Source organism: Poecilia reticulata, chromosome 2 (genome assembly GCF_904066995.2).
Source record: "Poecilia reticulata chromosome 2, P_reticulata-male-v2, whole genome shotgun sequence".
NCBI classification, from domain to species: Eukaryota; Metazoa; Chordata; class Actinopteri; order Cyprinodontiformes; family Poeciliidae; genus Poecilia; species Poecilia reticulata.
The window spans coordinates 38,400,747-38,419,442 of record NC_088831.1 but is presented as its reverse complement, the minus strand read 5'-3'; the positions used below and the strand labels follow the sequence as shown (position 1 = coordinate 38,419,442).

The window sequence follows — 18,696 nt, the reverse complement described above, 5'->3', positions numbered from 1 at the left end:
TTATCCGTGTTGAATTTTTCATCAAAAAGCAGAAAAAAGAAATGACAAGAATTCAGCCATCTCCTGAAATGACTAACTTATGTTTAGAGGAAGCTGGTGCCCACCATCTGAACACACATCTGCTTCTATGAAGGTTAACAGGTCTTTACATACAGTACATGCCCACAATCTTTGGAGTTGTCTTAGAAGTGCTGACCTTGTCTGCAGCAACATGTTGGGAGCTTCTGATTTTATTCTGCAACAACTTTTTAATGAGGATCAAAGGCATAAAAATATGGAGTAGACCCAGCAGCCCCTGCAGTTGTTTTAATTAAAACTCAACACTGATCCACTTCAGCATTGGTCAGTCTCTGTGGTATTTAGTCCCCGAGTCAGTTGAAGCTCAGCCATGCAAAAAACAGTATTATATTAAAAAAAAAAAAAACAGTAGCTTTTTTGGTTTGGAAGAATTATGCACAATTTCAGGACTGACTGAATACTGGACTGAACTGACAGTGGCAGAAGTCCATTAATGTTTATGCTCATGTTGGTTTTTCAGCCATAAAAGCCAGCTAAAAACTCAATGCTTGGCAGAAACAAAAAATATAATATAAAACTACAGCAGGAACATATGGACAGGCCAATTCTGAACAAATCCTTTAAAATTACAACCATTTCTACCCTGACCTACAGAATTCTTGTGTGACTAAAACTTGCATTTGCATTTATGAAACACTACCCAATCTCCTTTGAATACAACCGAGTAAAATATATTCAAATTAAATTCAGTCTCCGTCAAGACCATAGCAATTTCACTTGCATTTAACCGTCTGAATATTGAGTGACAAAACAAAATCAAATTGTGTCAAATAACATGGATCATTAGTTAATCTATGGATGACTGAAAAGGTCAAACCTGAATCCTGGGATCTTTATAGAAAGTCAATTACAAGATGTGCTCAAAGTTAGATTGATGCGTTTTCCAATCAGCTGACTGAAGAAAAGCCAACCCTTGCACAACCACCTACTGCCAATTTGCTTAATGGATTTAGCAAGACCAAATGGTCAGCATGAATGTTCAAAATTGGGTACAGTTTATGTTGCATGTTTAAACACTTCAACAATGCCAGCACATTACAGTCTGATTGTACTGTACCCGATACAGTCAAATTTTAACACCACAATAAATATACATGCTAAACTAATCAAAAGGCTAAAAAAGAAAAAAAGTTAGAAATTATTTTTGATTCCATTAATATGCAGAAATTGAGCCCATTTCAGACAGAGTAGGGATAGAACCGGCAACCCACCGATTGCGGGACAAACTCCTACTACTGTCAATATCATCTCCATTTATGCACAGACATATGTCCCTAGTTTTGACACACGTAATCAATAGGAAACTTACAATTCTGATTTTGCCATTCTTGCCATGTCAATCAATTAGAGTCCTTTAAGTAAAAATATTGGTCTGATTTCAGGCTTTGAACTAAAGCAAAATGTCAACAAAGCTTCTATACTCTAAAAACTTCTAACCTTGGAATATGAATACTTTACTTCAGTCCTGTCTAGGCAAGAGTGGTGTTCTCAAGAGGCACAAGTCTGCAAACAAATGGAAGTTTTGAAAAAGTCTTTCAGGGTCCTCGTTTTGAAAAACATTGGTAGAGCAGCAGGGACAGGGTCACAGTGACACTTCACAAATAAATGATCATGCAAATAATCATTTTCCCTATAACAACACGCACCATAGACCTTTAGTCAGTCTAGATAACAGCAATGCTCCTAAGCATTTCATTGCACCAACCTGTTTTCATTCAAGCTTGAAGATGGTTTCCATGTCTTACTTTTAAAATGAAGACGTGCTCAGCTTTTATGAATGAACATAATCTTTAACAGAATCTCAAGCTTTCTGCCATTCAACCTTTGCTTGACATCCAAGTCATCATCTGGAAATGTACAACAGAATGTACCACTGGTGAAAATGATCAACCACCAAACACCAACTTGTACGCACAAAGGTTCAAGTATGTATAGGCAAAGGTTCAAGAAAACCGAGGCTGGAATTCTTTTTTTATCCACCTCTGCAAAAGGAGAAAAACTCACCAACAGTTTAAACAATTAAGCAAAAAGATAGCTTTAAACTGAACTTGTATAGTGTGAATCACTAAAGTAAAGCCAAACAGCTTGTTTATGTCTGGAGGCAGATTCTGTGTTGGTACAAAGGTATATTTGCTCTTCCAGTCCATGTCTCTGAGGGCCTTTGCAGCCACCTAGAGCTATGACAAGCTAATTGACAAGCTGGGCTTTGTTTCGTCTTGGCTGACTAGCAACAATTCTGAATTCATGTTGCCAATGGACAGATGGCATGCTACAGCTGTGAATGGCCAGCAAAAATCACCTTGTGACTCCATAAATATGAGGCTATGTTCCTCTGATCTCAGATTCCCCAGAACTCAACCATGCTTGTTACAGTGATGATCCCAGCAAAAGTTCACAGTACATTTTATCTCTTATGTATATGACGGCTCCTAGTCCAGCTTCTAGTCATCGTCAGAGCTCTAAATCCTTAAATAGCCTTGTCAAATTCAACTCTCAGTTGCACAGCTTCAGACTTATCCATAGTTTGTGACTTTATAGAGAAATAAGAGTCAACTCACATGTGGGGGCTAAGTTCATAGAAGTTTCTGTTGCGATACTCCTCCACTTTGTCTGGCGTGTAGATGGGCAGGGATCTGTAAGGGTTCAGGGAGATCACCACACTGCCAATATATGTCTAGAAGAGAAAAAAAGACAAAACAAAAAAAAACAAAAAACAGTGCAGTTATTTTGTCTGTATAGGGTACATTTTCAGCTTTGAACTGGTCTATTCTGGTCTATTTGGGGAGGGGGGGGGACACTGAGAAGTCAGTGAGTCTGCTACTTCTCTGCTCAGTGTTCATATTCTGCTGTCGAGGCATGCAGCCAATGCCTAAAGTAAAACTGAAGATATGTTTCACTTCAACATAAAATTTGAGGAATCTCCACTGGGCAGAGAGAGGTGCTGGCTATAGGCTTCAGCTAGCATGTGAGGAGCAGCATGCAAACAGTATACATGGCATCAAATTATGTGCAGTTTGATTCCAGTTGATGCATTTTCACTACTTTGTTTCAAATTGTAGGAATAGCTGTTTAGAAGGTCTCACTCAGCAGAATCCAACTGAACAAATCATTACGCCTCTGCGTGTATTCAACATTGATGCCGAAATGTAGAGAAATGATTTACCACTGTTATGTTGTGTGTAAAATCTTGAAAAGGATGTAGCTAAACCCGAGCGCAAATATCGGCCCAAAACCTTTTTTCCTTTCAGGCATTTCAGGTTGTGTCTGAATTTTCATTTTAAAAAGAGAGGATTACATTTTTACTCATGCTTTATTATATGGAATTAAAGACAAAATGTAATTTTTAGAGTTACTAAAACCTCTCTAGATATTTATTCAAAAATCTGTATCTCCTACACACCAACTAGGGCCAATAACCTCCAGGTTACTCATGTTCAAGCCCCACATAATACCCACAAACATTAAGAAGCAATAAAACATAATTAAATTCAAGATGTCCAGCATGTGGGCAGCTTTTTATATTCCTAAGTCAATGTTTTCTCTAGTTTAAATTTATATAACAGACTATCTTTATGTAACATCCAAACAGGTACAAAACAAATAACACTTGTCAGCTCCATCTGAAAGGTAATGCAACCAGCTATCATCTTCATCATCCTCCTACACACAAAACCGTGCTCTGATGACACTTTCAAACATCAACCTGAAACATTCTCTATGCTTTCCATGGTAATGGCTGTTGCATAAGCCACTCTGACATGAGTGGAGCACGGCCTTCCCTGTGGCAACACCACAGCCTCCCACAGCCTCTTGTTGAGCAGCACACCAGAGGCAGTGTGAGGTCTGTAAAAGTGCAGAGGATGCATACAAGAGGAAAAAGGCTCTGTGCAATGTCAATAAAAGTATGACATGTTAATGAGAGGCTTTCTTGACCAGAAACAGAAGGGACAGGATAGAAAAACAGAAAATCTGCAGTGCTTATAGCTTTGGGAGGCTCATTATAACAAGTTCCACTGAATGACACGGGTAACTTTTGACGACATGCCACACAGCAGATCAAACTTTTTTGTGCTCAATTCATGAAATAAGGATGAAGGAGTTTTCCGTCTTTTAACACTAAAAACAAAAACTATTTGAAGCTTTGGATTTTTCTCTAAAAAAGGAGCAGTGGAAGGGGATGCAAAGAGCTGAGTGTTTCTATATTTTGACACATTTCCCACTTGCCATTAGCACCATTGAATTATTTTGTTTCTAAGCAACCTTTGAATAGCAAGAAAACTCAAACTGAACAAGCAAATAGCATTTTAGGCTGAAACTGATACCAGTTGGTGGTCCATAAATCTGATTTTTACCATTTAGTGTCAAGATCTAGGATTCTTTTGATTGCATCTGAAATGGAGTTCGCTTAATCGGGAACAGGAGCACAACTTTGCAACAAAGGTAACTTTTTGCACCTCTCAAAACTTGGCACTTTGAGAGATGTTATTTTTGGCCAGACACAAACTACTGGTGAAACAAGTTGATCGTCTCTTCAAGTTTTTACAAAGATTGTCTTTATATTACCAATTACAGTCAGTTTAAAGTAAACCTATCCTGTGCAGTCACATTTTCATATGATAGTTTGAGGAGGATGGGGGCCAGTTTTAAGGAATGATGATGCAGGAGGGAAAAATAAATTTTCAAAAAGGAAAACGTTGTAAACCGCAGATTTATTGGATAAATATAGGCTGTTGAACTTTTTCTGAACAGCAGTCATCTTTCATTAAAATTTTGGCATGCGTTTTTTTGGTTTTCACATAATATAGAATGTATGCTGATATACAAACCAACTGAGGTATATTTGAATTTTTTTAAAGAGAATCGGTTGAGAAAGGGCCATATTAAAAAGAATGTTTAATAATCACCGATTCCCAGGGTGCTGTGGTGCCACAGGGGTAAAACCCAACCCATGCATGATGCCTTAGTGTCAGAATGACTGACTCACACCACTACAAAACCTCGTAGTGAGCTGAAATAAGATTATAGCTATTCATCGGGATGTGCTTTCATAAATGCCACAAAAACACTGAGTTTTAGCCTTCTGAACCAAAACAAAAACGTAGAGAATGGCTGATTTCTGGACTAGTCAACCTGCAAAAAGAAATAATGTAGAGTAAACACAAGTCCAGAAGGCTGAGACGTCACAGCTAGACCCCTTCTAGAAATAAAATGCCAGCCACTTACCGCTACCAAGGCCTGAATGCCTCACGATGCCTCCCATTCTACGGATTTGCTAAGCCAGCGAATGTGGTCTGTGTATCTGGAGTACTTATTCAGTCATGGCCATTTAAGGTCAGCAAAAGGGAAACATATAGTACGTTAGAAGGATGTGTAATTTTTCTTTGAGGTTGTCTTTATGCTTCTTTGACAGGGAATGCTGAAGTCAGGGTGTGACCAGATTAGTCACACTGTTCATGAACCAAAATAGAATTAACATTACCCTCCAAAAAACAAAACACCAAGACGCCTACTTACATAGATCTCATTGTGGTCAAAGCGCTTCTTCAAGTTCTCCAGAAATGAGTCTTCAGTAAGGGGCTCCAGCAGGACCATGTCCCCAACTCCAATCATGTTGTCTAGAAGTGATGTTTTCACCTCCATCTTGGCTGCTGATTTGCCCTCCTGAAGAATAATACAAAGTAAGCAAATGACATGTTACACTAATATTCATATATAAAATTTAAAAAAATTCTATACTCGAGAATTTTGTCTTAGAAGGAGAAATAAAGCAATCTTTACAATATTGGACCATGCCCTCAGCCTCCCACTCCTAAACTTCCGACAATTTTCAACCTGGAAAGTCAAAAATAATGTTTTCCAGATTTCCAGAGACACCATGCCTACTCTAAGAACTCCAAGATCTATGGTGAGAAAAATTTTACTAAAACAAAAAAGGTTTTCATATCGACAATGTCCTTTATAAAACCTAGATGCACAGATGTTGCACGTCATTTAAACCAAAACCATGACTTGCATGTCTGCCGTTCATTCAGCTGACAAAGAGCAAGAGTTTCGGCAGATAACAGGAGGGTGAAGCATATCTCAGTTGCTCTATTTTATTCCTTTAGAGCTATAACCTCAGTCATTGAACCCATTGGAAATTGAAATGTTGGCACCCTCAGAGGGTTCTACATAATCGTGTAATTACAGAGATCGTCATTTTAGTAACACTAGCTGTGCCAACTGTTAATAAGAGCAATTAAAATATTAACTCCATAGTCGTTTTGTCGCCAATCATAATCAATAAATCCCTAAAGCTGTAATGGCAACCAATTCATAGTTTTGACTCTAGAAGTGGATTAAAACCTTATCAATAACTAATTTCATTATAACACAATAACGAGATGTTTTATTACTCAAACTTTTGCCCTGGAGTTTCAATTTTAAAACGGACAATGGACAGAAAACTCTACTGCATGCATTTAGCTTGCCTTTAATGCCATTTTTTGTTGCAGTTTAATATTTTCAGCTTGTGAACAAATCTGGGCTGGGATGAACCATGACAAAGACTGTGCAGGAGTTGGCAGTTTTGGGCCTTGTGTTGATGCCCCATCTCCATTTTTAACTGTGATCTTTTCATCTCCAGCTGAAGGGCTGGAGATAAAAAGAGGGGCCCACCCAGTGCCTTAATGTAGGGCTTTGCTGCACCAAAAACCTACTCCCTGCTGTAGCAACAAACTGTGCCCACAAGCTATGTAGATAAAGCCGTATAGTGATCTTCCATCTCTGCACAGCCAGAAACTAAAACACCAAGTCAAAGTATCTCTGCCCATCCATCATTCAATCACAGCTGCCAAAGGACATGAGTGATGGTTCTCCCAGCCAATCAGATTAACATATAAAGTATTTTAGATTGTGCTTCCAGGACTTCGAAATCATTTTGTATGCATCAAACTAGATTGATGGTACATAAAAAGCAGTAATTAAATATTTGTGGATATAATTTTGTCTAAGTCAAGTTTTGTCTAAGTTTTCATGGGGCAAAGCGAAAATCCGATTGACCATCAAGGTGCATCGTCTTCACCTCTGTCAAGTTTCAGTAGAAGTTTAGAAACAGCTTGATGCTCTAGGGGGGAAAAAAAAACAAAAAAAAAACAGATACCCTGTGAAGACTTTTACTTCACTGCTCCCCCGGTCTTCTCTCCTCCTGCTGTGTACAGGGTTATTAGCACATAAAAAAAGTTGTCCAGCTCTTAGTAGTTCTCAGCAGTCAATTTCCAAAACTGCTTGCTCACTCAGCATGAAGGGAACACTCTTTAAAAAGTCTGGCTGAGCAAATCGAGAAAGAATGGTGCAAATTATTTGGACTCATTTGCGTGCAGGACATTTTAAATGACTTCACTGATGCCAACCGCTTGATCTCCACTCTGAAAAATCTGAGTGGGAAGGGCTGAAATTTGCTTACTTGTCAGTTTGTAGAAATTGGTTCATTTGTTCCCACAAACAATATAGCGGAATGATGGCATGGTGCCAAAACATTCCCAGAGATGTTCATGTCCACCAGCTGCTTTGGTTGCCTGCTCTGCACTTTTGAACTTTTTAAGGCAAGCCAACTTCTTTCAAGTTGGTCAATGAGTCTCAGGAGAGTGGAAACGGCAATCGGCTGCTCTGTCACCATGTCTTTCTATGCAGCTTCTTAATGATGTTGCTAATGTTCTAGACAAATCAGTTTAGGTTTTCTATATAGAGACTGTTGTATTTAAATCTTGCAGTCATTTGGAGTCCATCTTCAGTGCAGTTACAGTACATGTAAAATTTACTTGATCCTTATTTGTTTAATGACCTCCATTACTCCAGACCATGTCTGTTCTAACATGCATTGGCACCAACAAGTAGGGCTTGATTTTTTTTTTTTAGCAAGTTCTTACACCCTTTGAAACGTCATATTTTGTCACATGACAATATCACATTTCAATGTTTATTAGATTTTTATGAGCTAGACCAACAAGGTGGTACACAGTTGTGAAGTGGAAGTAACATTATGAATATATATATATTTTTAACGATCCAAAAAGCGTGGCATACATTTGCATTCAATGTCCTTTTGCCCTGAAAACGCCAAATAAAGAATGACTGTGCAATCCAGTAAGTAGTTCACCTTAATGCAATTACTCTGCATTTAGCTTCATTATACACATCTCTGGTCAAGAAAATCACCACAGCATCATCCTACCACCACGTTACATGGTGGGAGGTGATGAGTCAAGGTTGCTAGTCAACAACAAAATGTTCTTTTGGTGCAGTCTGACAAGAGCATATTCTTGCCACCCTTGCATAAAAAGTCAAATTTGTAGACTGAGTTTTGCTGAGCTCTGCATCCCCTCCAGAGTTACCATGGGCTTTTTGGTCGCTTTCTTTCCCCTCAACAAACTAAGCTAACTTGATGGGTTTGCAGCTGTGATGGGTTGGAAGAATAATTGACAAATACAAAGCATTTGTATTTTCCAATTATAAATACCCAAGGTATTGATTTTTGAAGCTTTCAATGTTTCAGAAAGTGTACAAATACTGCAGACACTGTACTGCACAGGTTCATGAGAATTAATGTGTCCAGTTGCAGGTGTTAAAAGGGACACAGCCAACTCCCCATTCAGTGAAAACAGATGCTGAAGTCACTTACTGGCCTGGGGGAAGAACAAGATGTGTGAATGTCTCCAAAGTGCCTAGTCCATTCTTACCCAAAACACACCACATCTGTCTGCAACTTCGAAACCCTTCATCCCCCTGTGCCTGTAACCCACTAGCCCAGATTCAGAAGAGGCCTTTGGGCAGCCATAGACACAATCCCATTAATAAAAGTCGCTCCCTGCTGCTAAATCTTGGGCTGCATCCAAAGAGTGAGAATGAGAGAAAACCCTTACAGCCATGATTTAATTCTACGGATTATCTCACTGCTGAGATACAGGCAGATGAGGAAAACGACTTCTACAATCTATATGCCAGCGGCATACATTTTTTGATTGAGATTTGTATTTTTAATGTAATATTTCTAGGGATTTTTTTTTGTTTTTTTTAAACATCTTAATTCTGGACTTAAAATATTTTAATCATTCTTTCCCTGGTGTAATAGTCATACAAACAACTTCTAATTAACACCGTTTATAATTATACATTTGGGGTCTAATTAATATAAATACACCTGTTTGAATGTGCCTTCTTGTAACCTTCGGAAGATACTGCCATGCTATTGGCAAGATACTGAATACATTTTTTGGCAGAAATTTTAGATTTTATTCAATATGGTGGTAGTCTTGGCTCAGGCCCAGCTTTCAGGCATTGCCAATAAATTTACAATAAGGTTGGGGTCAGGGATTTTGAAAAACTTAACAGTGGCATGTTTTATCCATTCTTGTTTTGTTTTTTTGTTGTGGGATTGAGGGGAGGTGGGAGAAATCAACCAGTGCTTGGTATTATTCTCCTGTTGGAACACCCAATTGTTTCCAAGCATTAGCTATCTGAGGCAGACAGCCAGCCTCAGAGAAAATTAAATGGGTCTGAATGATATGGAGCCGTCCAGGAACAGCCAAGACTCAAGCCTCTCATGAACTGGAATCTGTTCACAGTGAAACAAGTTTTATGCTGCCATGATTTGAGGAGCTCAACAAAAAGTCACTACAGCAGCAGTGAATTTGCGCTCAACATAGATGAGTAGAAATTCCCTGGGGTAAAGATCAGATAAGATTTAAATAAAAACACTGGGCCACCGTCTAGTACAGTAGTGGAACAATCATGCTACAGGCATGTTTTGCTGCCAGTGGAACTGGTTTATTAAGATGGAGTGAATTGGAACACAAAAAATAAAGGGATCTCACTAAATTATTCAACTTAACACCAAAGCAGCTAGAAATTAGGTTTTCAAACAAATTAATGATTCAAAACATCTCAATTTGTTTTGGAATAAATAATGCTGGCTAGTAAAAAAATGATTGACATCAACTGTACAAAATATTTGTGGACTATGCACAAGTGACAAACTGCATAACTAAACTGCATAAACCCTGTCAAATATCCAGTCAGAAACAAAGTGTTGGGTTTATATCCAAAACCTGCTTAGGACATTCAACCAAATGTCATTTTTACATAGAATTGACCCTTTGTGGAATAAAGACTACAATACATTCTAAATTGTGCACACATTTGCAATAAAATAGAAAAGAACAAATTGCAGTTCTTTATGCAACTACTCCACCCTGAAAAAGGAAGCCCAAGATAACATTTTTGCTCATGAGCAGCATGTCAACTTATGACCAGTCTTCCCATTTCTTCATCATTTTCCATAATAAAATCAGAAGAATCACATGCATCCACATGGTTTTAGCTGCCATCAATGTCAAATTTAGGTCTCCTGATCTACTGGTGCAGCACGCCTTTGGGGTCAAATGGCCTTTTGACTCGTAGCATTCATGTCAACATTTGACTCCATTCTCCAAACCCCTGTTTGGCACAATGCCCAGTTGCAGCAGATGGTTGTAATTTACACATCATTTAATTTTGGCGCATTAAACGCTGACCTCATCCATTTAAAAAGAGCCCAGTCTTTTTAGTTAGGAAACTTCCCTCACATAATCGAACTGTGGCGACTATCTGATGAAAGAAAGGGCTGTAGCTTGCAAGGATTACACAAGTGATGGGAACATGCAAGTGCCAACAAAAATTTACACATTTCAAAACACATTACTTCTTTGTGCTCATTACAACTTGCTTTCCTGGTGAAACATTATTATTCATCCAGCCAATACCTGCTGCTGCTCTACTTCCTCTCCACAGTGTCATGCTACATATCGTGAGAAGGTCGCTTCTGAGCCAATGGCACAGGATCCAATTTATAAACCAATCCATACTTCCCACAGATTAGAGCTCCATTTTTAGAGAAGTTAAGTTCCTGAGCACGGGAATAAAAGCACAAGTGGGATTTTATCATGTGAAGGCTGATAATAATGGCCGAACTAAACCTGGGATTTCAATACATGCCACAGTAATATTGAGAGACAGGCTTCTGACCTAGATTTCAAAGCCAGCTCAAGCTACAAGGGGAAAATATGAATAAAAACACCATTAGATGTACATGCATTATTAACGGGGTCTAGCATGTGGCCATGTGTCGTTTGTCCTTTAGCAACGGTAAAATTCAAAACAAAAAGATCAACAACCATGCAAGTACTTGCATGCAAAACACCACTAAAAGAACACAGCTATAAAATTCAGTGGCGCAGCTTATGGTTTATCAGATGCATGTACTCAAAAATAAAGCAGCTAAAAAGTGAAAACTTGGTAAGTTTCATCAACAAATCAAACCTGCAGTCTGAAATAAAGCAGTTTAACTGAGCATAGGAGAGACATAATGAGATGATTTCCATCACACTACCTTGACAGAGGTTGTTTGAGAATCTGGTACAGTCTGCGAGGAAATGAGGGATATTAAAATCTATTATTGGGAGGGTATTATTCTGGACATTTACGGCAGATCGGCGTGGCCTCGTCACATGGCAGAACAGTCACAACATCCCAGCAGCTGCCAGTGCTGGAGATTAAAGCCCCGTCTAACAAAGCAGCGACAGCACATGTGGCTGTGCCAAAGGGCAGGGCAGAGGTTTTAGGAAACAGAGAGGCGAGGTTAGGACACCAAATGACAGGCACTCCCACTTTCAGGTGCAACTGAAAGCACTTTTTACCATTTGCTTTCAACAACTTTCTAAAAATGTCCTTGAATGAAAGTAAAATAAAAGTCATACTATTTGGCAAGCATAAAAGTGATTACTCAAGTACAAAAAAGAGGGGTAAAGCTTCAGATCTGTGAAATTGAAATAGCCACAAATGCTAACTTACAAACTAGTTTTTGTAATAATGATTTCAATTGGAAAAAGACAACCCAAAATAATCTGACCACTGAAGATATAAATGTCCCCTCATCACATGAAATGGCTGTAATGACTCACTTTTTGGCAAGCAACTCACTTTTTCACCAACCATATTCTGCCTCATTACTGCCTGACCAGAAAAATTGAGAAATCGCTTGAAATAGAATTGTTCTCATAACATGAAGCAGGTCTAAAGATCTCAAAAAAGCATCATGCGCAACCCAAAAGAACACAAGGTCAGACATCTATGAGCCTGGAGAGGGTTACAAAGCCAATTTAAGGCTTTGGGACTCCAATGAACCACAGAGAGAGCCATTACTTACAACGGGGGGTCCACCCTGACAAAACTGTTCCAACAGCATCTCAATGTCCTCAAGCAGGAGGTCACCAATGCAGGCCTAACTTGCATCGGTTAAAGTTGGTGTTAATCATTCAACAATAAGGAACGAGACAAATATGACGTCCATGAGAGAGTGTTAAGGCCAAAGCCATTGCTGTCTAAAAGAACATAAAGGCCCTTTTAATAAGCTAAAACGTGTCGATTCAAGACTTTTGGAACAACTTTCTGTAATTGACGCAAGTGTCGACAGGCTTTGGTGTGACCTTAAAAAGGCCACTCATGCTGGAAAACCCTCCAATGTAAATAGAAAACAATACTGCAAAGATCAGTGGACCACCATTAGTCCATGACAATGGACTTAGGACTTAGGCTTAGTAATAAATTGTCATTTATTACTAAGCCTTGATGGCAACTGTTATAAGAATGTCCATATGATTTTGTGGGCAGTTGGCTTTTTCATATAGAACTAGGATCATTTGGTTAGCTTTTATGCCTCGTAAACATTTGGGGGAAAAATTAATTTGGCATTTACTAAAACTGTCGCATATGAAAATTAGTTTGGTCATCAAAAATCTACAATGCTAAAGAAAAATCTGTTAGTTTACAAAAATGTTTAGAGCGCTGTATAAATCCACACATTAAAAAGTGTTTCCTTGATGCATGTTAACAGGTGCAGATATAATTTTTTTCTTATTTTTCTGAATATCTGTTTGTGCGGGTATGACAAATGTAAAAAGAGGAGGACAACACAAGACGAAAAAATAGAATATTAAAAAGCCCAAATTTCCTTCTGCTCATTTTGAATAGATCTAAATATGTATACTTCATTGGTTGTTCAGACAAAACATCAATTCAGATATCTTTGTTCCCAAATTTAAAAAATGTTAACCTTGGGACTGAGTCAAAATTATTGCAAACATAGGTCATCACATTTGTCAGTATGTTTTCATACCGCAAAACCATCCAGGCAGGTTAAACATGACTCTGTAACCCAAACAAACAGTTCTTTATTTGCAAAGCAGCTCAACATGCGCAGACCAACAGAGTTGCAAAACACCAGATCACAGATGGCAATCAAGACAAGAGAAATGAACCAGCAAAGCACGGAAATCTGAAGAAGTCATCCTTTTGCAAAAGGTTAGGAGCAGGCACATGTGAAAGCTGAACGGAAAATAACTTCAGCCTGAAAGATGATGTCAGTCTTATATGGTGCTAAAAGTTAGCCCCAAGTCTGCCTCTCAGAATGGAACAGATCACTATGTGCAGTACCTAAACTCTGCTTCCCTGAGTCCAACAACAGACTCAGAAAATGTTAAGAACATAAATCTTAAAAATCCACAACATTATACAAAGTAATTTCCCATAACCAAACACAAATTCATAAAGGTAAGTGAGTATAAACTTCACTTCTTACATCTGATTATGACCATTCCAGTAATTGTGGCAAAAAGGAAACATGTTAGCAAAATATAAGCAAAAACAAGTCACATAGTTGTTCTATGTGACTGAGATCAGCTCAAGATGAATCTATGAATGATATTTAATAACCCTTCGCAGCATACCCTTTCAAAAATAGATACAATTGACATAACTGAAGCACTTTTTCTGTCTTTAATATATTTTTAAGTCGACGAGCGTTTCTCGGAACTTCTCCTTAGCAATCCACTACTTCCCGTTTCTCTGGGGTATAAATGTAACATGACAGAGAAGCATTTCTTTTAGCCACTAAATATTAGACTGGACAAGGATACATATTTGCACTATTAAAAACAGTAAAAGAACAATCATTCTGTGAACACGTTTCTCATCATGAACTCAAATACTGACATTTTGAACAACATTCTAGTGGCCTCTGCCAGATAACTGAATAAAGTTTTAACAGGACAATGGTCTAAAGGAGAAGGGGAGAAACAATGTGTGCCCCCATTTAAATTTAAAACAATGTCAGGATCGCTTTTTGAAAGGGAATTAAATGACCAATTTAATTTTATGATCTTTACTAAGGGTGCAGGCAATTTGTATGAGTCTATTTTTATTTTACTGCAGTCAAAGCAGTTGAGAACTCTTCATTTTGACCATTAAATTAAACATCTGGTCAGATTAGAAAAAGCACAAGTCTTTAAAGTTCACAACATGCATATTATAGCAACTCCTTTCACAAGATTTCCCCTGGTTCAGGTTTGTTCATAGGCAGGTGTGACATACGAGGAGGTAAAATTCACTCCAATAAAGACATTTATTTGGCTGTTATTTTGGAGTTAAACTAAAAAACAATTTTGACTCTGAAGCAGCAAAATAAACGTGAAAAAAAAAAACAAAAAAAAAACGAACAAGGGTGTTTTTGTGCAGTCAAGTGCCCTCTGCATAAGAGGCACAGTTAGTCTGGCTAACCCTTATAGTGAATTGAAAAAGCAGCTGTGGTGGACCTGACGAAGCAGAGGGAGAGAGAGAGGAGGAAAATGAATGTACAGTATTTGTAGTGTGGTTCTCAGGGGATAGAAAGGAGGTGAAATATAAGCAGTTAAGCTGAACTGGTGGAAGACATCCAGAGCTGCACTGCAAAGTGAACATTTCTCAAAGACGGTTAACTCAGAAAACATGTACACCGTTTGATTTCAATCAGAAAAGAGAAATAAGCTGGATACTAATGTACCGTAATATAGACGAGTTCCTGAACTAGGATCACTGAGAGGACAACTGATTCTTCCTGGCTTCTGAGTGGCTTTCTCTCCGTTGACGCAGGCCTAACACAAGCCACACGCCCCACTACACAGACTGACAAGTGCAAACACTATTCATCACCATGGCATTGGTGGAGGGACTTTGATCCTCCATACACCCTGCTCCAGACCACAGTGCATCACCCCACAGTGTTTCTGATGGGGTTTTTGGCACATTCAGAAATACTGTGGCAGCTCCCAGCAGGCTGCCTGAAAAGCTCCCACAGAGTGGAACTACTGGCCACCAGTCCCACACGCTGCCCTTCTTCCAGCTGAGCTAAACGATTGTTACCTACCCCCTCTCCTCGCCACAGCTCTGTTCGCTCACTACCTTTCACCGTCACACTACATCAATGTTTGTTTGATCAGCAAGCGTAATAAAGTTCCCATCTGGATCACCACGGGGAAGCTTGCCAGAAAAGGAGGGACATGGTTGTGGAAAACCATAAAGGGGAGGAAGACAAACTCATTTTGTAAAAAAAAAGGTATTCTCTAATCCAGTGGCTTCAATTTCACCTTAATAAGAGAAACTCTAAGCTTGGAAAACCAATGCTGAATGTACAGATGTTTTCCTAACCAGGGTGCAATGGGGATGATTGAAATGCCAAATATGCAAAAGATATACATTTTCCCACCAGAGCTGCAATAGTTTTGACTAATAGGGCATCAGCCTTTACTGTGACTAACAAGTCTGGATCCCACAGGAGAATCCAGGTCCAGCCAGCATGGGTGAACTTTGGAAGTTTTCCCTCCAACAGAAGAATACTTTTATTCATTCTGAGCAGGAATTTATTCCAAAAAAGAGCCACAGGAACCGTTAAAGCTACCCGTCAGGCTATTATACAACATTAAACTCATTTTTACATATTTAACTTGTCAATTATGCAACATAGTGAAACCTTCATTTGAAATGAAACCTTCCGAAAACAATCTCCACAAACCTATGATTTTGGTGAAATCACAAAAGGGCTTAAGGAAACCACACAGAATTCATGTACCACATATTTTTATGCCTTCTATGCACAAATCAGCTTTTTGTGCATGTCCTTTTAAAATTAGATTCTTCCATCAAGTAATTATACTTTTATTAAGCACAATATTTAAAGACTGTATTCGACAACACTGGATGAATTTCAGAAAACAAATTAACACTTGGAAGTAGCTCTTCAAAAAGGGCCTGGGCAGCTCAATCAGCACAAAACTACCATTTTCATTCAATAAAGGCATCACCCAAGCATTATACAGCATTACAGTTGATGATTAGGGACATGTTTGTATGCAGAAATAGGAAAAAACTGAGATGTTAACATACATAAAAATACCAGAAGAGTGTTAAAAGTTGTTCAACTACCATAGTGTTTACCAATGCCAGGTGATCAGTTAGGTTCTTGCGCCCGTTGTGACGTAATCTATTAAATGCACAAAGTTGGGGGAGGATTCCCCGTCGGTGCCTTTTTTTTAACTGCCAGTTAAAATCCATTAAAATCCACATTAAAATCCATTTTCCAGCCCAGCTTTTTTTTTTTTCAGTCTGCATGTGTTCGGGGGAAAAAAAAAGAAAAAAAATCTCCAGTACCTTTAAATCTACCAACGCACTACTAATCGTTTCATCATTTTCACCACGATAAAGCGCCCGCCCACACACCGCTGTACAAATAACGCAAATAACTGAACTTTTCAGATTTGTTCTGGTATTATGACACCCCGCATATTCAACAGATTGCTAGCGTTGCTTTGTGCAGTTAAAAAGTGAACTTACGCGACAACCGCTTGTAAAGAGGACTTAAATGTGCCACTGTCCTGCAGCGGTTGGCGTCGCCTCAAATTGCCCCTGCTCACAGATGTTGCTAATTAGCGACCGTGAACAAAACTGCTGCTACAAGATTCTTACTCTGAAGTACAAACGAGCTGTTTGAACGTAACGTTCATACTCGTCGTTTTAGCTAAAAGTAGTTTTAGCTCAAAGAAAAAGTAAATAAAGAGATAAGTGAACCCCAACCCCCCTCCTCAACTGCAAAAAGAGGAGAAATGAATGAGACTGGAGGAAGGCAATCCAGTGACAGTACAAAGTTAACTTCTGAGGAGTTGCGCATACACGTCAAACTAAAATTTAAAACATAACTATTTCACTCGGCTAAGGAGAGGAGTTTGTCCAACTCACCTCTCTTTAGCTCAGACAGAGTTGCTCCTCTTCGTCCTGAATCCCGTCCGCGGACAAGACTATGATCCCGGGGTGCTTCTCCAACTCTGGAGTGGACTCCCGAAGCCTATCCCGGCTGTTTTCGGTTGAACTTGAGTCTGCTGTGCTGGATGAGGCTGAAAGCGGCTCTCTCATCCGGATCTCAGCACTTTGACTGGAGCTCCGGATGGATTTGAGAGCTCACAAACTGCCGGGCGTAGGGAGTGGCTGGAGCGGCGTCTCTGGGTTTGTCCAGAGTCCCTTAATCACCTTCTGTGCGGAGGGGGGAGGAGGTGGATTTGTGATGCATTCGTGTACCGTAGGAACAATGTGTTTACAACTATCCATGAAACGCTGAATAACTTAAATATTGTGTGTGTTACTGAAAAGCGTATTGCAAAAAGGGACACATACTTTTGCTTTCAATCCCTTTTTTTTATCATACGTGATGATTTTCCACTTACAGATAAAGAAAATATATTTATGGTAAGACAATTACATAAGACAGAAAATTAAACATTAAGACATAAATGTGAACTTAATGAAAACTACAAGTTGCTTTTAATTTGACAAGCCTTGTCAAAACACATGTTCTAATTTATTGGATATGTTTTGCTAAATATGATTCGCACCTATTTTAGACACTAAAGTACTTTGCAAATGTTCTATTTCAAATGACATGTGGTATGAAGGTGCATTGTTTTCTTAATTCAACTTCCTCTTAAGTTTTTATTTAAATTAGCAAATTTGGTTAAATTACACATTTAAAACAACACAAGTGGAAAATTGACAGTGTTAAAAATATGTACACATAGTGATGATATGAAGCATGAACCTTCTAATTGTGTAGTTTTCTCAAAGACATCGCAAATGTTTTGCTGTAGAATACAAAACACTTTAATGTGAACAAAGCATTTGATCCAGAGGAAAGAGTTTATCCATGCCTTTTCTAAGAAAACTGCAATATTGTATCATCAAGTTTGGCTGTTGGGGTGCAAGAAGAATAGTAGCACTTGGATTGAAAATTAGCTTATCAAAATCTAATACGTGTCCAGAAAGTAACAAGGGTTGCAACCACAGACATACATCATTTTTATTTTATGTTGCTTAACTTTTGCATTTTCAAATGTTCTTCTAATGAAACAACAAACTGGTTTCCAGATTATGAAGTTCTCTTCAAGGGGCGCCCAAAGTCAGTTGTCAAGGGCCAGTATCCTGAATGTTAGTTCTCTCCCTGATTCCACAACCTGAATCAAATTATGAGTCGGTAGCAGGCCTCTGCAGAAATATAACATACTGATGAGGTTGTTTGTGGGTCAGTCTATGACCCACAAAGAACAGCTATGTTGAAGCAGAGACCCTTCTAAAACTAGCAGAACACTTCACCTTGAGGACTGGAGCTGGAAACCCATCATTTAAAGTTTACAGCTGTGAAATATGTCACGGGCTTTATAGTCCAAAGAGCAATTTCCCAACTAAATG

At 38.7% G+C, this 18,696-nt stretch overlaps 1 protein-coding gene across 3 annotated transcripts in view; it reads right to left on the bottom strand.

Annotated features, from left to right (window-relative positions):
- Positions 1-17,509, bottom strand: part of myo1b (myosin IB) — a 67,155-nt gene extending 49,646 nt beyond the window's left edge. The window contains exons 1-3 of one of the 3 annotated variants that reach the window (XM_008402816.3): positions 17,197-17,509; positions 5,593-5,739; positions 2,637-2,752 (exon numbers count right to left, since the gene is read on the bottom strand). In XM_008402816.3, the coding sequence (XP_008401038.1) occupies positions 2,637-2,752; positions 5,593-5,718 (242 nt within the window). In that variant the 5' untranslated portion in view covers positions 5,719-5,739; positions 17,197-17,509. The remainder of the gene's footprint in view (positions 1-2,636; positions 2,753-5,592; positions 5,740-17,196) is intronic. The other 2 variants (XM_008402832.3, XM_008402844.3) reach the window with 2 other exon arrangements.
- Positions 17,510-18,696: the final 1,187 nt, after the last annotated feature.